The 21,229-nt window shown below is 51.9% G+C and overlaps 1 protein-coding gene across 2 annotated transcripts in view; it reads left to right on the forward strand.

The window, feature by feature from the left end:
* Positions 1-1,102: 1,102 nt before the first annotated feature.
* LOC123823818 (Fc gamma binding protein) overlaps positions 1,103-21,229 on the forward strand; it is a 38,111-nt gene continuing 17,984 nt past the window's right edge. Inside the window, exons 1-9 of one of the 2 annotated variants that reach the window (XM_045846839.1) lie at positions 1,103-1,322; positions 1,653-1,709; positions 2,888-4,138; positions 5,846-6,195; positions 9,578-10,148; positions 12,199-12,803; positions 15,261-15,828; positions 17,821-18,413; positions 20,592-21,180. In XM_045846839.1, the coding sequence (XP_045702795.1) occupies positions 1,655-1,709; positions 2,888-4,138; positions 5,846-6,195; positions 9,578-10,148; positions 12,199-12,803; positions 15,261-15,828; positions 17,821-18,413; positions 20,592-21,180 (4,582 nt within the window). In that variant the 5' untranslated portion in view covers positions 1,103-1,322; positions 1,653-1,654. The remainder of the gene's footprint in view (positions 1,323-1,652; positions 1,710-2,887; positions 4,139-5,845; positions 6,196-9,577; positions 10,149-12,198; positions 12,804-15,260; positions 15,829-17,820; positions 18,414-20,591; positions 21,181-21,229) is intronic. The other variant, XM_045846840.1, reaches the window with a different exon arrangement.

Consider the following 21,229-nt stretch of genomic DNA (forward strand, 5'->3'; position numbering starts at 1 on the left):
GTCTCCTGTTTACTCAACTTCATTTTCCTGGTTGACTTTGGGTCCCAGTCAACTCTCAGCCTTTATCTCTCTCTCTGGGAACCTGCCCTGGGTAGGGGGTATCAGAACCCCCACCCAACATGGCCACCCTGAGGTCCAGGTCTTGGTGATAAGAGAGGAGGGGTCCTGGGGCAGCAGCTGCTTGGTGTTGTCTAAGAGGACACCCAGGCTTTGCAGCTGTTGTTTCCAAGGGAGACTCCCCAGCAAACAGTGAGTCCCAAAGTCAGGAGGAGGGGAGCAGGGCGTGGGTCAGGTCAGCTCCCCGGAGGAGAAGATTCCATCTGAGAAAGCCCATGCCACCTTTCAATGGTCTCTTCTCCCTGTGTGCGACCTAGACCCATCTCCCATCCCAGGCAGGTTCTGGGGTGATGGGGGGCATAGAGTCACTCAAAATCTGCTCAGCCAGTCCCTTTTCAGGGCCAGAAAACCTCCCAGAAAACAAATAATTCTCCAGGAAGTAGAACCCAGTGTCTGCGTGGAACCAGGAAACAGAGGCCTCTGTCTTTCTTTGCACACAGCCCCAGCCCCCAGTTTCCACACACAGGAGCCTGCCTCTCCCCTACAGTCCTTTAGTTTACAGTGCGTCCTCTGAAAGATAAATAAGCCCAGTGAGGTTAGTTTTACCGATTCCATTTCACAGCCAAGTTCCCCAGGAGTCCCTATGGGATAGGGGTCAGGGAGGGTGGAGGTATTACATCTCACTCCACAGGCCTAAGTAGGGTGCTCAGGTACCTCCCTATCTCAGACACTGCACCCTACCCCCTAGTGGTGCCTGGAAACAGGATGTGGGTGGCTGGGGAAGAGGGATCAGCTTATAGGGACTGGGGAGCAGCCAGCACCCGGATGCAGGTCCTTTGCAATTGTTGCTGGCAGGAGCCAAAAGAAAAATCTGCAGGCAGCTTCTGTTCAGCAAACAAGATCAAATACCATCTTCCGCCCTACTCCCCAGCCCCCAAGGACCCAGGGTCTGAGGACCCTGCTCCCCAGCTGTCTCCCTCAGGGACACCACCCTTCTAGGACTGAAGTTCCCAGCACGATCCCAGGGCACAGTCACCAGCTGTTCTCATTCCCTCAGGACCCAGGCACCCAGGCTTGCTCTCTACCCTTCACCCTTCACAGGTCTTCAGGGTCCCCATTCCTCCTGGCCCTGCGATCAGCAGCCTCCTCCAGGAAGTTGGAACCATCTGCCTGGCATGGGGCCCAGGGTGTGGCCTAAGGAGCCAAAAAAACTCCATTATATAGCCCAGCCCAGGGGCTAACCCTGGAGCTCCAGGGACCTGCAGGTGAGAGAAACTGGGTTCCCTTTGGAAGTGGGACATCAGATCCCCTACTCTTGCCCCTGACTCCAGGCCTCCCCACCCTACCCTTGGACCCAATGGGCATCCAACTCTCCATCTTTGCTCCTTTCGTGCCGTCCCCACCCCATCCCCAGACCCACTGGATATCCAACTACCCTATGCACACATACACTGGCCCTCGATCCAGACCACCATCGCCTTCCTGCTGCCCAGGTGGTCATTGTCCTGAGACTGGGCCCTTTTGTCCTCTGGGACAGTCTCCGGCAGGAGGGGCAGACCAGCCTCCCATGACCCTCTCTGTTTCCCCACTTGCAGACATGGGTTTCCTGTGGAGCTGGTGGACTCTCTGGGCTGGAGCAACCCTCCTGTGGGGTAAGTAAGACCAAGATCTCATCTATCTCCTTGTTCTAGTCTGGGAACTCTGCCTGCCTTTGTCAGCACCATCTTTTGCGCCCCCTTCCACAAACCCCTCTCCCAATGTCACCCCAGGCTAGCTGCAATGGCAGAGAGGCCCCTTGGGCTCTCCAGAGAAGCATGGTGGAATTCAGGTGAACGCCTTATCCTCACATTCAAGATGCAAAAACTACCACTCGTTGATTTTCTGCAACTCAGCAAAAGTTTGGATCCTAACCTTCATTCTGCTGAGTTGGTGGAAAATTTCACTAAAGTTATTATTGGAGGGCTTGGCATCCAGTTCTTCAGGGTTATGTCCAGGGTCTTAGGTAAAGCCGAGGGACTAGGGAAAGGATGGGACACCAGGGAGGGTCACCTGATCCCTTGGCCCCGTAGGACACTAGGATCCCTTTCAAGGCTCCCCTTGTTCGGCAGACACTCCTATAACTCCCACACTCTCCCCAAGAGCCTGTAACTTCTCTCCCTCTCACTCTCTCCCTCCCTTTTCCCCTTCCCCTCCCCGCCTCTCTTCTGGAGAATCTCTTCCCATTTGAGGGTGTTGAAAAGTACCTACTGCTCTCTGTTTCTTGGAGACATTTTGTCCACACTACCATAATCCCCTCTTTCCCTTTACCCACTTCACACTGTCCCCCTCCCCCAATTCTATTAAGACAGAAACCACAAATTGGCAACTGAATCCAGCCACTTTGGGCTCCATAGTGCTTAAAACAATTTTGGGTTGGAAATTTCACATGGAAATTGAGACAGCCAGTTTCTCTTGAAAAATGGTAAGATCTGGCACAAAAAAGGGAAATAAGAACCAATAAGTGATCAAAATAACAACAGGCTAAAGCTAGTAGCAATGCCCCACTTTCAATGGTGTATGAATATTCTGTTTTTACAATCACTACCCGAATTCTTTCCTATTGCCTGGCCCTGTCAGCATTCAAGTTTAAAATCCCTGTCCGAAGCACTCAGGCCTTTGGAAGACAAAAGTCAGAAAGGCTGGTAGGTGAGGACTGCACAAAAAAAGGAGAAATGAAAGAGAAGAGAGGGGGGGAAACTCAAGTTAATATTTAATACATTATCCAGGCCCAGGGCAGGGGGTTACTTCTCTGATGGATAAGTGGACCCACTAGCGCATTTTTCCACTTAAGCATTGACCCAGGAGGCCTCAGCAGACCCCAGCAACACTGGAGGGGAAGAATTCCTCACAGCCTTCCTGCAAAACGACCAGCCAGGGATCAAGAACCGCTTCCACCTCCACCTCCTCCTCTCCAGTCTGTCAAACAGCACTGCCTCGGTCTCCATTCTCAGCCAGGCAGACAACACTTCACAGGATGTCACAGTGAAGCCTGGGCAGTCAGTCACGGTCAGCATCAGCACCGAGGCTGAGATGATCGGCAGCAACATCTTCCAGCATGCAGTGGTAGTCAAATCTGACCACACCATCTCAGTGCAGGCCATAAACACTAAGCCCAACACAGGGGAGGTGACGCTGCTGCGGCCTGTCTGGGCCCTGGGAACTGAGTACTTTGTGTTCACAACCTCTAGCCGTTCAATCAAGAATGTCAAGGAGTTTGCTGTAGTGGCTGGTGCATCAGGTGCCTCCATCAGTGTGCAGCTGAAGGGGGCAGTGACATTCCAGGGCAAGATCTACCCAGCTGGCAGTGTCCTTAGTGTGACTCTGAAGGCCTACCAGGTAGCCCAGGTACAGAGCGAGGCTGATCTCTCAGGGTCAAAGGTCACAGCCAGTAGCCCCGTGGCTGTTCTCTCTGGCCACACCTGTGCCTCGAAACACACAAGCTGCAACCATGTGGTGGAACAGCTGCTACCCACGTCTGCCTGGGGCACCCGCTATGTGGTGCCCCCTCTGGCCTCCCAGGTCCGCTTCGATCTGGCCTATGTCATGGCCAGCCAGGCCACGAAGCTGACCTACTACCATGGGAGCATCAGTAACGTCAGAATGCTCCAAGAGGGTGATGTGATTGAGTTTGAGGTACGGCCATCCCAGCCACTCTACCTGTCTGCAGATGTGGGTATCCAAGTCCTGCTGTTTGGGGCAGGTGGCAATAGGGACAAAATGACCTATGATACCTACCTGGTCCTGATCCCGGATGTGGCAGCCTACTGCTCTGCCTATGTGGTCAGTAGCATCCCAGGCTCTAAGGGTGTGGCCGTGATGGTGGCACCAACAAAGGCTGCTGATGAGTTGACCATGGATGGGCGCAGGATGGGACCAAGGCTCACCTGGGTAGAAGTACCAGGCAGTGAGTTCTCGTATGCCGAAGTGGACCTCAACACTACTAACTTGATCCACGTGAACATGGCCACTACTGACTTCGGACTGCTCACCTTAGGGCTGGTCCAGTCTGGGGGATATGGGACAGCAGCGGCCTGCATCCAGTGTGAGTAATAGGAAATGATACCTGGCCCTATCTACTAGGTGTCCCCTTTGTGGGCTCTCTTGCCGTTCTCCTTTCCCCACCCACCTGCTCCTCTGTGGCTTCTGGCTCGACTGGGCTGTTTTCTTCACCACCACCTCCAGCCTCCTTGCCATCCATCCTTCCTTTCTTCAAGGCTTCCCAGACCCCACTACTTGCACTCCCCTCCCCACCCCAGGAACAAAACTCTAAATGTTTAACAATGGTTGTGACCCAGGGTCCCAATTAGTCAGAAGAGATAGCAGAGCATGAAGTGGCATTCTAGAAGCCCCTGCGGTACCTGGCATCAGCACTTTGTTACTTTTGGGGAGATGTGGGGGAAGGATCCTAGGGGAGAGCCAATGTGCCGAAAGCAGGAATCTTTGGGTAGGGTTGAGTCAGCAGTTTTCTACCAATATTTTTGGAAATATGTTGATATTTTAGCAATTGATACACAACTATACCAGTTGCTAACTGCGGCTCTCTCACAACTGATATTGTAATGTTTATGCCCAAACTCAGGAGGTCTAAAAGTATAATAATAATGATGTCTACCATGCTAGAGGAGTTATCCCTCAGTACAACAGAGACCATTCTAGGTGTCTCGTACATGCTAACATAGCTCATCTCCAGGACCTGGCCCTATGTGTAATCTCAGGCTTAGCACATTGAGAAGCTGGCCCCGGCAAGGCAGTGTTTGAGGGCACAGATGTGAAAGCCGGATTTCTGGGGTTCAAGTCCTACTTCTGCTTGTGTGACCTGAGGCATGTGACTTTACCTCTGTGGGCCTCGGTCTCCACTCCTGTAAAATGAGGATAATAAACTTCACCTTCATAGGTATAATGAGTAAACATTTGTAAAGCACTCGGGAGGTACCGGGCAAATGAGCAGGGCCAAGCTGCTATCACAAACAGACAGAAGGCAAGAGCTGCTGAAAACTAGGAAGCAGAGGAGGAGGGACTGTTTCTCCTTATTTGGAACCCCCTCTCCACCCCTTCAAGCTAGGACCTTAGACACTGGGGTTCCCAGAACTGGCAAAAGTACCCCTCCCACCGCTCCTCTCCAGGGCATAAAAGCCACTCCACTTCAGGGGGTCACTTTGGGCTTGAATAGTAGAGTGGGGAATACCTGGGGGCGTCCCAAACCTGGCAGCAGTTCCTCTCCAAATATCTCTGTGAAGGAGGTGTTGTTGTCACCCCCACGTTGCCAATGAGGAAACCGAGGCACAGAGAGTTTAACATTCCCTGTCCACTGCCACACAGCTGATTGGTTGAGCCAGGATTCTAACCCCAGCAACCTGACTCCACCACCATTTCCATTCTGTTGAACAATCTCCGTCTTCCGTCTTTTGCCCTAAGATGACTCAGTGTTTTGACCTGCGTAAGAAGGTATGAGAGAGGGAGAAACTGGGAGAGGAAATTAACAGCTTAAGATTGCCATGATTATTCCTGATGGTCCTTCTACACTACTTTCCAGTCCTTCTGGGCTGAGCTGGGGAATCAGGAAGCCTGGGCTCCAGCCACGCCTGAGCAGCTCTCCCCCTGTGAGACTCCAGACCTCAGTTTCCCCACTTCCAAAATGGGTAGTTGTGAGCAAACTGCCCAAACTCTGCAGCCGCATTGCTCCAGGATTCCCACTCACATGGACGCATTCCTAACTGCTTATCTCTCACCGCCCCTCTTCCCTCCCCAGCCCAGGGATCTGCGGAGAAGCCTTCCTGCCGAGGTGTGCAGTGCACTTCCTCCGAGCTCTGCCAAGTGGTGGATGAGCAGGCCAGGTGCGTGCCAAGATCCGTGGCCACCTGCCGAGCCCAGGGTGACCCCCATTACACCACCTTCGATGGCCGTCGCTATGACATGATGGGCACATGCTCATATACAATGGTGGAGCTGAACAGTGAGGACCAGACCCTGCCAGCCTTCAGCGTAGAAGCCAAAAATGAGCACCGGGGCAGCCGCCGCGTCTCTTATGTGGGCTTTGTCACCGTGCGTGCCTACAGCCACTTTGTGTCGCTGGCCCGTGGGGAAGTTGGCTTCGCCCGGGTAAGTGTCCAGAGTCTTTAGAATTTAATGCCCATCAGTTAGAAGGAAGACACAAAGCCTGGGTATCAGGCCCCCAACCTGAGCTCTTCATCATGGGTGGACGGTGCCAGAAGCAGACCCAGGGAGTGGGGTCTGGAAAAAAGGAATTTGAAAATCCAGGGCAGAATCTTAAATTCCTTTTGTGCAGCAGTTGTACTGTACTTCTAAAAATGTTAAAGGTGCTCAGAGATATGGGTAGGGAAAAGGTTCATGCCAATGTGGTTTGTAATGGCAAAAACAAAACAAAAGAAAATAAAGGGAGAAAAAAAAGAACAAATTGTCCAAAAATGGGGAATTTCTTAAGTGACCAAACACTAAATTTAGTGAGCATCTACTATATGCCAGATTCGTTTCTTAACATTTTTTAGGTATCAATGCACTTAATTTTCACAGCAATCTGTGGGGCAGGTATTATTATTATTATTGTTATTATTATTATTAAACACTTTCAGATGAGGAAACTGAAGTCCAGAAAAAGGTGTAACTTCTAACAGGCTTCAAGCTATAAGCAATGGAGCTGGGAACACAGGCAGGGTGGCTCCTGAATCCCAGTTCTTAACCTCTAGGTACCTCTGCCTCTGGAAAATGGGTTGCTACTCAGTCAATACAGTAAGAGCCTAGAGCAATTATTCCCTTTTCCTCACTATGTTATTATGAAAATGTCCAAACATCTGAAAAGTTGAAATCACTGTGCAGTGAACACTCTTATGCCAATCACCTAGATTCTAAATATTGCACTGTTCCTGATTTATCCCACTTGCACTATCTGCTCATCCCTCTGCTCATTCAACAATTCATCTTATTTTTTTAAGCACTAGAGTAAGTTCCAGATACCAGTGTATTTCACCCCTACAGACTTCGACATCCATATCATAACAGAGATACAATATTTTGCACTTCTTATTGCTTACTTTTGAAATAAAATTTACACATAATAAAATCCACAAACCTTAACTGTACAGTTCACAGATTTTTGACAAATGTGAAACCCAAACCTGCATTAAGACACAGGATACTTTCGTCACTGTGGATAATTCCTCCACGTCCCTTCCCTGACAATCCCCGACCCACCCTGCATGCAAGCGCAGTTCTGCTTTTTTCCCACCACAGATTAGTTTTGCCTGTTCAAGAACTTCATATTAATGGAATCATCGAGTATAAGAATCCTTTTGTGTAAGTCTTCATTTGTTCAGCATAATACTTTGGAGGTTCTTCCATGTTGCTGCAACTGATTTTTTTAAAATAAGGGACATCTTCACTTAGCTCCAAACAAAGAAGGCATGTTGTGAGGGAGGGGTCTTGTTTCTAGCCTCTCCTCATCTAACCTTCCTCCACTCCCCACAGGTGAGGGCTTTTCGTAATGCCTTGAGTGTTCATAAAGGGTTTCTTTATGCAAATATGAGCAACCACAAACATACACCCTTACCTCTCCCTTTTCTTAGCAAAGTGCCCTGTACTGTATGCTCTGGTTTGCACTGCACCCTCTGCACTGAACCATGCATTCTGGAGCTGCTTGCAAATCAATGGATAAGGAGCCTTCCCTTCTTTCTTGTAGCTGCACCCTTCTCCATTGCATGGGCACATCACAGTTCGTTTCACTCAGTCCCCCATGGATGGACACTTCGTTCTCGAAGGCAAACAAAACTGCAGTGAAGATTCTGATACTTCCCTCATGTTGTGAGTGCGCAGGTGGATCTGTGAACTTCACAGCCGAGCGCATTCAAGTTGATGTTCTTGAGGTCGAGAGGGATTGAGCACAGACTCAGGGGACTTCGAATCCTTGAGATTACACGCAGAATTTTGCACATGTTGTGCCATTATTCAGGGAGCATGTGCCTCACTTTTGTCGATGACTTGACAAAGGTTTAGAGCTTCTGGTGGAATCGTGGCAGGATGTCCACAGGGTGTTGTCAGGAGAGCAGAGGATTTCGTGAAATGATGATATCAGCATGGTCTTATTATTTAAATATCAATGTATTTAAAGATAGAAGAAAAATCTGGCAAGATTTATAAATGTGCATGAGTGTGTGTTTACAGCAATATGGGTGGTTCATCTTTTCTCAGCTTATACACATTTTGTAAGTTTTCCGTAATGAACAAATATTACTTGTACCATTTAAAAATGGAGATCACTACTCCAGGGGAGAGATGGACTTGAAGAGTGGTCCCTGGACTGGGAGCCTGTACGTGTGGGGCCTCAGGCTGTCTTGGTCACTGTTGTGTCCACAGCACTGCCTGGTGCAGACTTGGACACACAGTAGGGCTCATGGAGGCCTTGCTGACGGACTGACTGACTGACTGACTGACTGATCTAGCATAACTTCAGACAATCTCACAGGCTGTTTACTCTGTATGTTACTCCATTTTCATACTCCATCCTCTTGGCTAAGATGAATTTGTGTATAGAAAGAATAAAAAAGAGATGCTCAGGAAGAGGAAATGGGTCCAGGGAACAGAGACATACTCTTTATCTTCTGGCTGGACCCTCTCTCTACTGGGACATTTGTAAAAAAAACACCCTTCCCTGTCCCTATTTTCATGATTCTTCCTTACTGATCTTTTACAGCTCAGCTCAGTTGCCACTTCCTCCAGGAAGCCTCCCCTCACCGGCAAGTTTGGGTCTGGCCCCTTTTTAGGCTCCCACAGCCTCCTGTGCTTCCACTACCCCAGCCTTGTCCATTCTGATGTGTCACTGTCTAGTGACAGGTCTGTCTCTATTATTGGACTGGGAGACCCGTGAGAGCAGGGTCAGTGTTGTCTTAATCAGCCCAGATCTCCGTGACCTCCCGGGAGAGTGAGTGCCCAGGGAGTGTTTATTTGACACAACAGTGCCTTCGTTCGCTCACTGAGCACTTGCTGTTGCATGAGGCACCATCTGAGGCACTGTTCCAGGCATGAGGGATGAAGCAGCCAGCAAAGCAGGTGAAGATCCCTGTTTTCTTGGAGCTGACAGTCTGTGGAGTTAGACAGACGGTACATGTAAATGATATTTTAGAAAGTTAGAAGCTATGGGAACAAAACAGAACAGAAAAGGGGAGTGAGAAGTAGGAGTGAGACGCCATATAAAATAGGGTGGTCAGGGATGGCTTCCCTGAGATGGTGACCTTTGAGCAAAGCTTTTGTAAGAGGTGAGGAAGTGAACAAGCCATGTGTGTGCCTGTGAGAAGAACAATTCAGGCCACGGGGATAGCAACAGCAAAGATCTTGAGGCTTGGCTGGTGGCAATAACAGGAGGGAGGAACCCTCCTGCAGCTGGAGCAGGGAAGTGAGTGGGAGGAGATGAGTGGCTGAAGGCCAGAGCACATAGGATCTGACCACCCCTTCCCTCCTTACCCCTCTGCAGATTGACAACCAGCGCTCGCGGCTGCCTGCCTCATTGGCCAACGGTCGCCTGAGTGTGTACCAGAGTGGGATGCGGGCCGTTGTGGAGCTGGACTTCGGGCTGGTGGTCACCTACGACTGGGATTGCCAGCTGGCACTGACCCTGCCCGCCCGCTTCCAAGACCAGGTGTACGGACTGTGTGGCAACTATAATGGCAACCCCACTGACGACTTCCTCACACCTGATGGGGAGCAGGCTCCTAACGTTGAGGAGTTTGCCACTAGCTGGAAGCTGGATGATGGAGACTACCTGTGTGAGGATGGCTGCCAGAGCAACTGTCCCTCCTGCACCCCAGGGCAGGCCCAGCACTATAAGGGTGACCGTCTCTGCGGCATGCTGGCCAAGCCCAATGGTCCTTTTGCCGCCTGCCATGATGCTCTAGACCCCCAGCCCTTCCTGGAGAATTGTGTGTACGACTTGTGTGTGGCCAACGGAGACCGGTCCAGCCTGTGCCGTGGCCTCAGCGCCTATGCCCAGGCCTGTCTGGAGCTCGGCATCTCTATTGAGGACTGGAGGTCACCATCCAACTGCCGTGAGTGATGCCCTAGTCAGAGCTGGGAGCACATGGTGGGAGGCAGGGGACCCCTTCCATCTGCTCAACATCTGAGCCCTTACTGTGGTACAGCCTGGAGCTGGATCATGTCAGGGACAGGGAGATGGCCAAGATGGCCAGGCTGTGCTCTCAGTGAGCCCAAGGTTGAGGCAGACATATCATCTGACAGTGACAGGCTGGAGGGGTCACAGCTGGGCTGGGGGAGGCACAAGCAGAGTGGTCAGGGCCAGGATGGGAGAAGTCAAAGAAGCCTGTGGGTCACTAAAGAAGCTTCCAGACTCAGCCTTGGGGATTAAGAACGAATTATTAGAGAAAGGGATGCCCAATCTGCAATTCTTAGAAGGACTAGGAACTAGGCAGGAAAAAGGAAGCAGGAAATGAGTTCCAGGCTGGAAGAAGGATATGTGCTAAGTTTGGGCTGAGCGGTCCTCTTCAGAGTCCCGCAGCAGCCATGTGCACATTTCTTCATTTACAGCCCTTCCACGACTCCCCGACATCCTCTGGGTAAAGTCCAAGCTCCCCAGGCAGGTGTCCATTCCCTTAATCCTTCTTTCACTCATTTATTCATTCACGCAACAGGCATGTCCTGAGCCCTTAGCTGGTTCCATCCCCATGCTGGTGATGGACACCCACCTGTCCCTGCCCTTGTGAGGCTCCCAGAAAAATGTTCAGGAGGCAGAAAGGCTAGAAAAGGCAGAGGAGAGGCTTCCAGGCCCAGGCCCAGGCCCCGGCCCCGGCCCAAGGCTTGAGACACACTCTGGAGGGAGAGTACATCTGAGGGAGACACTGAGCCATTTGAGGTTTGTCTTGGTCACTGCTGTGTCCTTACTACCCAGTTCTTACCCCTTTCACCAGAGTTCCTAGTGCCTGGTACAAAAGGAGAAACCAGCCAGTTCACCTATCCACTGGTCCAGGCCCTGTCCTTGGTGCTGAGGACTGAGCACAGACCTGGTCCCCACTCTCACAGAACTTATAAACTATTAGGAAGACAGACAGTAAGCAGTAAACCATGGAGTATCTTCAGAGAGAAAAAAATAAAGTTCATTTAATAAGAGCAATGGGGTGCTCATGGAGAAGGTGCTCAGGGAACACCATTTTGAGGAGGCATTGGGGCAGAGACTGGGGATAAGGCAACACAGTCAGCGAATAATAATAAAGGTGCTTAGTTGGTGTCTCTACATGGATGAACTCATTTACTCCTCACAGCAGCCCTGTGAGGTCAGTACTATTATTATGCCACTTTACTGACAGGGAAACTGAGGCACAAGGTGGTTGGAACTGTTTGCTCATGACCATACAGCTAAGAAGCGAGAGCCAGCATTTGAACCCATGCCTTCTGGGTTTCTGTAGCCTTCTCTCAAACAGAAGCTGCACTGCCTTTCCAGGAAAGGTCAACACAGGCAGAGGGGACAGTCAGAGCCAAGGCGCTGAGCTGGGAGTGTGGCCACCGCACCGGCCAGGAGGCCACTGTGGCTGCCGCAGAGTGAGTCAGAGAGAGAATGAGAGGAGGACAGAGAGGTCATGAGGGCGGGTGGTGTGGGGCCTCATGGGCCAGCGGGAGGGCTTTGGCTTTTACTCTGAGCAGGAGGGAACCACAAAGGGGCTCTGAGCAGGAGAGGGATGTCATCTCATTCAGGTGTTCACAGGGCCCCTCTGGCTGTGTGTGAGGACCCTACAGTAGGTAGGGGTAGGATGGGAGACCAGAGGAGAGCAGGCAGGAGGCTGCTGGGATGGATAGGACCAGGGTGGGGATGGTGGTGAGAGAAGAGGGCAGATTCTGGGTAAACTTTGAATATGGGGCCCGCAGGATTTGTTGACAGATTGATTGTCCAGGGAATAAAGCCGAGAGGGGTCAGCTATGTCTCAGAGGTTGGGGGCCTGATCTCCTGAAAAAGGGAAGTACCTTGAACTAAAAGGGGGTCTCTGGAGGAGGAACAGGGTTCAGGGCGGAAAGTCCTGGCACGTTCCGACCGAGGCTGCCTCGAGGGCCCCAGTGTGCTGGCCTGACCTGGTCCCTGTCTCCCCGCAGCCATGTCCTGCCCCGCCAACAGCCGCTACGAGCCCTGCAGCCCCGCCTGCCCGGCCTCCTGCAATCCCACGGCTGCGCCGGCCAACTGCTCCGAGCTCCCCTGCGTGGAAGGCTGCACTTGCCTCCCGGGCTTCGTGGCCAGCGGCGGCGCCTGTGTGGCGGCCTCGTCCTGCGGCTGCACCTACGAAGGCCGCCCCCTGGCGCCCGGTGAGCAGGTGTGGGCGGACGAGCAGTGCCGGCGTCGCTGCACCTGCGATGGCGCGACCCACAAGGTGAGCTGCAGCGACACGCAGGGCTGTCCCGCCGGCGAGCGCTGCCGCGTACAGAACGACCTCCTGGGTTGCTACCCGGACCGCTTCGGGAGCTGCCAGGCATCTGGGGACCCGCACTACGTGACCTTCGATGGCCGGCGCTTCGACTTCATGGGCACCTGCACCTACCTGCTGTCTGGCTCTTGCGGCCAGAACGCGGCTCTGCCCTCCTTCCGGGTACTGGTGGAAAATGAGCATCGGGGCAGCCCGACTGTGAGCTACACGCGCGCCGTGCGCGTGGAGGCCCTTGGCGTGACGGTGGCGGTGCGCAGAGAGCATCCTGGTCAAGTGCTGGTGAGAAGGAGCACCCAGGGTCGGATGGAGCGGCGGGCGGAGGGGGGAGGGGCGGTGCAGAGAATATCCCTCCAAAGAGTGGGTGGAGCTGCTGGAAGACCCGTGGCCAGGGATTGAAGCCAGGGTCCCCAAGCAGGGCCGTGCTGCCTTTCCCTGGCTGTGTGACTGGCTCTCAGGGGTCCTCAGTTTTCTCCTCTGTCAAATGTGGTAACAAGAGGCCGCCTAAAGTAGAAGCCACTTCACAGGGTGGTTATGGGGATTTGACCAGTTAATGTTAGTAGGGTGTTTAAAAATAAAACACAAACCTTGATGCCCAGTAAATGTTGACTTAATATTGTATTGATATGAACCCTGTAAAGTTATAGATTTGTGCATTTTCTGAAAGATGATTGATTTTCAGATAGTAAGGTGACCTGTAAAAGGTCAGAAATTAGAGGTGTGTGCTTTGGGGGCAGTGGGTGGGGTAGAGAGCCCAAACAATGGCAGGTTCTGGGAAGAGGGCTCTCGGATGGCCCACCACCCAGCAGAAGTCAAGAACCACTGATTGACTCTTTTTAGAAATAAAAATAAAAGTCGTGGGGTTGTTGTAAGATTTACAACATTAGTTAACAAGTATTACTGAGCACTTTGGGACAGTGGCCCATGCTTTCAGGAGGAAGATCAATTGGAAATGGAAAAGAGAGAGAGCTTTCCATATGCCTGGCACTGTGCTAAACCCTTTGCAGTCCTTAACTCTTCATCCTCAGAACGACCTTGGAGCAAAGGAAATTCTGCCCCCTAAAGCCTCGTGTTTGACATAGAGAAGCTCCTCAATAGACAGAGGACAAAATCGTTAATATTGATGTCCTCACCTCTCTGGGATGACATCTAAGCTGAGGTTTGAATAATAATAGCCAACATATATTAAGTTATTTCTATGTATTGAATGCTTGACATGTAGTAACTCATTTGATTTCTACAACAACTTTGTGAAATAGCCAGTCTTGTTAGAAGAGGACACTGAGGCACAGAAAGGTTGTCACTTATTCCAGGTCACACAGCCAATGAGTGGCAGATACGGGATTCGAAGCCAGGCAGTCTGTCTCCAGAGCCCATACTCTCAATCACTATCTTCTACTGACTCTCCTGAAAACAGAGATGGAACAGGCAGGGAAATAAGTGGATGGAAGGGTGTTCTTGCTGGAAGGAACAGCAAGTGCAAAGGCTCTAAGGCAGGAACAAACATGAAGGGCAGAGGAACAGCAGGGAGACCCGTGGGGCTGCAGTGGAGGGAGAGAGGAACGAGCGAGGCAGGGATGATGCAGAGGATGCTGTAGTAGAAGCTTTTGACTTAAGCTGAAATTTAAAGGATGAGGAACAGACCACAAGGTGAAGAGTGGTTATTCTTAGGCAGAGGGAACAACAAGTGCAAAGCCTGAGGGTGGGCTGAGCTTGAAGAGTACAGGACAGCATGCAGCTCACGAGGCTGCCCCTGAGAGACTGAGATTGGGAAGATGGAATGGAAGGTTGGTAGGAGATGAGATCAGGAAGTAGGGACAAGCAGGGCCTGGTGGGTAGAGGGGTTTGAATTTAAGCTAAGAGGTGAAGGATGACAGGGAGGAAGCCAGGCAAAGAATAGGGATGCAGAAGAGGGTAGAAAGGTCACAAGCAGAGGGCGCAGCAAGTGCAAAGGCCCCAACGCTGGGCTGAGCTGGGAGAGTTCGGGGGAGTATCAGAGGACCCGTGTGGCTGGGTTTCAGGGGTGGGGAATGGGACAGTACTGGAGAGCTGGATTGGAGGGTAGTGAGGCTCACATCATTTAAGGCCTTTTAGGCCATTGTGAGGGGTTTGTATCAAAGCTGACACCTGAAAGGTAAAAGAGAGGTAGCCAAGGGAAGAGTGCAAAGCAAGTGTGAAGCAAGTGCAAAGGCCCTGAGGTGGGAGTGCACTTGAGATGTTCTTAGTAAGGAGGCTAAGAGAGTGACGTGCTGGGTGATGCAGGCACAAAGGTGAAGAGAGCCAAGGTTAAGCAGGACCCTTCTATAGTAGGGACTTGCATGTAAGCCAAGTGAAGGGAAACAGCCAGGAGAAAAGTGCTAGATGCTATTCTTGGCAAAGGCAAAAGGCCCCAAGAGTTGGACTGAACTGGGAGAGTTACAGGAATATCAAGAAAGCCAACTTGGCCAGAAGAAAATGAGTCTGGCGCGGGGGGGGTGAAGAGGTGAGGTCAGGGAGGTAATGGGGAGGCAGGGGCTGTAGGCTCTGAAGGCTGTGAGTTAGGGATTTGGATTTAAGTTGATACGTGAAGTATGGAGAGATGTGGAAGGCATGCCAGGCAGGGGGATCTGCAAGTGCAAGGTCTCAGGTGGGACCAAGAATAACGTGCTCAAGAGAATAGCAAGGAGCTGAGTGAATGAGGGGTGGGCCACAGAGCCACGAACACACCCTGACCACTGGCCCTCCTGCATCTCTGCCCAGGTCGATGGCATCCTTCAGTACTTGCCTTTCCAGGCGGCAGATGGGCGGGTGCAGGTGTTCCGCCAGGGCCAAAATGCTGTGGTGCGCACGGACTTTGGCCTGACCGTCACCTATGACTGGGATGCCCGTGTGACTGCCAAGGTGCCTGGAAGCTATGCTGGGGCCCTGTGTGGGCTCTGTGGGAACTTCAACGACAGCCCAGATGATGACCTGGCCCTGCGGGGCGGGGGCCAAGCTGCTGATGCCCTGGCCTTCGGGAAGAGCTGGCAGGAGGAGACAAGGCCAGGCTGTGGAGCAGCCGAGCCAGGTGACTGTCCCAAGCTGGACTCCCTGGTAGCCCAGCAGCTTCAGAGTAAGAAGGAGTGCGGGATCCTTGCTGACCCTGAGGGGCCCTTCCGGGAGTGCCACCACAAGCTGGACCCGCAGGGTGCCATGCGAGACTGTGTCTACGACCGCTGCCTGCTGCCAGGCCAGTCTGGGCCTCTGTGTGATGCACTGGCCGCCTATGCGGACGCTTGCCAGGCCACTGGGGCCACTGTGCACCCTTGGAGGAGCGAGGAACTTTGCCGTGAGTATCAGTAGTGAACACTGGGGTCTCAGCCTTATGTATATTCATTAACATATAAATATCACTAATTCATTTAATTCTTTTAACAGCCTTATGAGGTAGGGACTGTGGCTTTGCCCATTTAACAGATGAGGAGCCTGAGGCTCAGAAAGGATCAGTTGCATGTCCGGGATCCTTACAGCCAGAAAATGATAGATGCAGTAATACATCAGATGGCCCTGGGTCTGATTTCCCTATGGTAGTTGTCATTCAGAGATGAGCAGTGGTATCGCTGTTAGAGGGGGCCCAGCCCCCTCTCCAGTGCTGCTTGGTCCCCTCCTGGTCTGCTGCACTGATGTATAACACCTGCTGAGCCCCCTGGGCAGTCACTCTGAGACCCTTGCATCAGATGCAGATGCAGGAATGGTCTTCAAACGTTTTTGCTTTCCTATAAAAGGAGTTTAGAAAGCCATGCATCCTTTCACCTGATTTTTACATTTTAAAATTTATTGTTAAAATATAATACATATATTAAAAATATGCACATATAATAAGTAGAAGCTTGTTTAATTTTCCACAAGAGAAAGACAGGTTTGCATAAGCTGTCCTAAGAATCATGAAAAAGTACATACTGGGCCCCCCGTCACTTTGGAAGGGATGCCCTTCATGCCCTTTTCCCAGCATTATACCCCAAGTGGTAACCACTATTCTGAGTTCTAAAGTTCCTCTTTTAAAAAAGATTTTATTTATTTATTTTTAGAGAGGGGAAGGGGAGGAGAAACAGAGAAAGAGAAACATCAATGTGTGGTTGCCTCTCACATGCCCCCTACTAGGGATCTGACCTGCAACCAGGCATGTTCCCTGACTGGGAATCGAACCAGCAACCCTTTGGTTCTCAGGCTGGTGCTCAGTCTGCTGAGCTACACCCGCCAGGGCTAATTGCTTCTTTATAACATTACTTAACTTGTTCATCTGTCCAGCCAGATTCTCTTTTAAACTGGATCAGTAGTGCTGTTCAATAGAACTTTAGTGATAATAGAAATGTTCATATTTGAGCTGTATCATATCATATGGTTGCCACTAATAAAATGTAGCTGTTGAACATTTGAAATGGGGCTGTTGTGACCAAAACACTAAGTCTTCAGTTTTATTTCATTTTAATTAAATTTACATTTAAATGGCCACAAGTGACTGTCATATTGGACCACACAGATAGAAGATTGATTTGGTTCAGTTTTGTTTTTTTGTTTTGTTTCACTTTTGAGGAAACTATTTGTCTTTTTTTAATGAATCCTCACCCAAAGATATGTTTATCAATTTTTAGAGAGAGAGGAAGGGGGGAGAGAGAGAGAGAGAAAGTGAGAGAGAGACGTCAATGTGAGAAAGAAACATCAGTGGGTTGCCTTTTGTATGTGCCCTGACCAGGGATCAAACCCACAGCTTAGGTATACATCCTGACTGGGAATCGAACCCTCAAACTTTTGGTGTATGGGACAATGGTCCAACCAACTGAGCCACCCAGCCAGGGCAAAACTGCCTGTCTTCTAATCTGGAGTGAGTGGGGTTTGGAAAGCGGAACAGGGATTCTTTACTTTTTTCTTTACAACATGGACAAATATTTTAATCTATAGAATCATTACTCCTGCTGCAGAATGAAGAAGCTAAGAGTACTGCACTCACAAACACACCACAGAGATCACACACACTCACCACACATACGTATGTTTAAAGTACGTATGGCATAGTCATGCCTTCAACACGCTCGCTGAAGACAGTCCAGATAACCCAGAGCAGGGCTGACCACGATCAGGACCAGCTTAGCTGTGACGTAACCTGTTCCCCAGGCCCCACTCAGCAGAGGAGCTCCTTGCAGCTGGATCACTTCTGTGTGGCCGTGTGTGAGCATGCGTGAGCATGTGTGTGCATGTGTGTGTGCACATGCATGTGTGTCAGGGGGTCAACTGTTTCCCCAGCGTCAGGGTCTCCCAACCCTGACGGCCACTCTCCCCACAGCGCTGACCTGCCCGCCCCACAGTCACTACGAGGCCTGCTCCTATGGCTGCCCGCTGTCCTGCGGGGACCTCCCGGTGCCCGGCGGCTGTGGCTCTGACTGCCGCGAGGGCTGTGTGTGCGACGAGGGCTTTGCGCTCAGTGGTGAGTCCTGCGTGCCCCTGCCCTCCTGTGGCTGCTTGTACCAGGGCACCTACCACCCGCCGGGCCAGACCTTCTATCCTGGACCGGGATGCGAGTCCCTTTGTCACTGCCAGGAGGGTGGCCTGGTGTCCTGTGAGCCCTCCACCTGCGGCCCGCATGAGGCCTGCCAGCCGTCCGGTGGCGTGCTGGGCTGCGTGGCTGTGGGCTCTGTCACCTGCCAAGCATCAGGAGATCCTCATTACACCACCTTCGACGGCCGCCGCTTTGACTTTATGGGCACCTGTGTGTATGTGCTGGCTCGGACCTGTGGGACCCGGCCCGGCCTGGAACAGTTCACCGTCCTGCAGGAGAATGAGGAATGGAACAATAAGAAAGTCAGTGTGACCAAGGTGATCACTGTCCAGGTGGCTAACTTCACCCTGCGGCTGGAACAGAATAAGTGGAAGGTCACGGTGAGAGCAGGGGCTGACCCTGGGGGGCGGGGGGGGGGGCTGGGATAGAGGGCCATCTGTGGGTGGGACCCGGGCAGTGCTCAGCCCAGGGGCAGGAGACACAGGGTTCAGAGTGGATGTGAGAGGCATGGGGTCCCAAAGGAGAGGAGCTGCTGATCAGAACCCAGAGTGGGGAGCCAAGGAGACCCTGGGAGCTGAGATCTGTTCCCCCATGGCCTCAGTATCCCCTCTCCCTGGACTACCCCCTCTGAAGGCCTCTCCCACAGCCCACTCCCTTTCCCTCCATCCCCCCTCCATCCCAGTCCCTGCCCCAGCCACCTCCCTGGTCTCCCAGCCTGTGGCAGCATGTGATGCCACCAGAGGTTGGTGAAGTTCCGGAATGGGAAAGGCTCAAGGACAGAGGACAATCCGAGGGTAGCTCCGCCATTCCTGAACAGCCACAACCACAACAACAGCAGCTGCGGCTTCTGCACAGCTGACCCCAGACCTGGGCTGCTAAGCACTTCAAACCCAAGTGTCATTTTATCCTCATAGTAGTAGCTGGAATGCCTTGATTTGCTTTGGTTTTTAAAGGGGGATGTCCCATCACTGGCCAAAGTCCCCCAGCAAAGGCGGGACTTGAACCCAAGATGGCGTACCAGGAGACAGCAGGCTGGACCCTGGGGCTTCAGGTGCTTTCAGACCGAGACGAGTTCACTCTCACAGGGGAATGGGCATTTCACTTACCCTGGAGGGTTTTCTGCAGAGATCCCACTAAAATTCAGGCACCTGACTGTTGTACTAGTAGCGATATTGATGAGAATGCTGTTGAATAGCTGACTTTTTCAAGTGCTCATGCATTTGATGTTTAAATACACTCCCTGATGCACAGCCATGCTCCTGAAATAGCACCTGGCATACAATTGGCTATCAATACATAAGAGTTGTTGGGTTTTTTTGTTGTGAGGTAGAAACTAGCAATGTCCCCACTTTACAGATGAGGAAACTGAGGCACAGGGGCTAAGTCACTTAGCCTTACCCGCTATCCATCCCTGCTCGGGAAGGACGGTGGAAGACTGTTTTTAGGAGACTCATCCAGGACCACATCCTTCTCCTGCCTTCTTCTCTGATTCCTCACGCTTCCAAAACGATTGAACGCTCATTGTGTCTGTATTAAGGGAGACCTAGCAAGCGTGTTAACCAGGGGGTGGATTTACGAGGCTTTATTAGTGCCTTAAACTGAAACCATGGGTTCTTGGCTCATGGACTTGAAGTTCATTTCTCCAGAAATTTAGCCTGACTTTCCACCCACTGATGGATGCTTAAGGCAAAAACCCTTCACACCCATTTACTCTTCAAAATAAAAACACCCAGTCATAGCTAATAATAATAATAAGCTCTCCCAGAATACCCATTCTATGCTAGATACATGGGCCAGCACTTTGCAAATACTAATTTATTGAGTCCTTATGACAACACTGTGGGGTAGGCACCGTGTTCCCACTCGGTAGATGAGGAAACATGAAAAGGGAGGTGCCTCGCCTGCCCTACTCTTCACAGGAAGAGTAGGGGCGGTGCCGTGTTTGAGCCCAGGCAGGTGTAAAGTCAGTTACTGCATGACTGGCCATTGCAGTTAAGTGGCGATTAAACGGCCCCTGGTAAGGCTGTTATTCCACTGAGACCCGGATCAGTTTCCTGTGGCTGCTGTATAAGTTGCCACCATGTGGTGACTTAAAACAACAGGAATTTAGTTCCTCAGAGTTGTGAATGCCGGAAGTCCCCCGCCCCTTCCAGCTTCGGGGGGTCCCAGTAGCTCCCGGCCGAGGCTGCCGTGCTCCATCTTTGTCTCCATCTCCACGCGGCCTTCCCTGGTCTCTCTTTGTCTCCTCTGCTCCTGGCTCTCACATGGACATGTGACACAGGACAGAGGGCTCACCCTAATCCAGGATGATCGCGTCCCCGGTCATTATCCTCTTACATTTGCAAAGACCCTTATTCTGAATAAGGCCATAGTCTGAGGTCCTGAGTGGACATAGCTTTGGGGGGCCACCATCCAACCCACTAGAAGGCCCTATTATTATACCCATTTTACAAATATAGAAACTAAGGTCCTGCAGATCTTCAGTGTTGGGGGGGCCTTGACTGGGGCCTGCCCTCCCAAAGCGTACCCTCTGAAGCATGGCATCTCCTGCCTCCCAGGTAAACGGCGTGGACATGAAGCCCCCTGTGGTGCTGGCCGAGGGCCGGGTCCGCGCCTTCCAGGAAGGCTCAGATATGGTGATCAAGACTGACTTTGGACTGCGTGTGGTCTACGACCTCGTGTATAATGTGCGGGTCACAGTCCCGGGCAACTACTACAAGCAGTTGTGTGGCCTGTGCGGGGACTACAATGGCGACCCCAAGGACGACTTCCAGAAGCCCGACGGTTCGCAGGCCGCCAACCCCAATGAGTTTGGCAACTCCTGGGAGGAGAAGGTGCCCGGCTCTCCCTGCCTGCCGCCTCCCACCTGCAAGCCTGGCGAAGACTGCCACCCTCAGGAGTGCGGGCCTGAGCTGCAGGAGAAGTACCAGCAGGAGCAGTTCTGTGGGCTCCTCGCCAGCCCCACTGGGCCACTGGCCGCCTGCCACAAGCTGCTGGATCCCCAGGGTCCCTTGCAAAACTGTGTCTTTGATCTCTGTGTCGGTGGTGGAAACCAGAGCATTCTCTGCAGCAACATTCATGCCTATGTGAGTGCTTGCCAGGCAGCTGGAGGCCATGTGGAACCCTGGAGGACCGAATCTTTCTGTCGTGAGTAAGGGGCAGAGACAGGGGACACCAAGAAGCAGAGCGGGGGAGG

The sequence above is a fragment of the Phyllostomus hastatus genome, unplaced genomic scaffold (genome assembly GCF_019186645.2).
Source record: "Phyllostomus hastatus isolate PE091 unplaced genomic scaffold, TTU_PhHast_1.1 phas_contig_5, whole genome shotgun sequence".
Taxonomy (NCBI): Eukaryota; Metazoa; Chordata; class Mammalia; order Chiroptera; family Phyllostomidae; genus Phyllostomus; species Phyllostomus hastatus.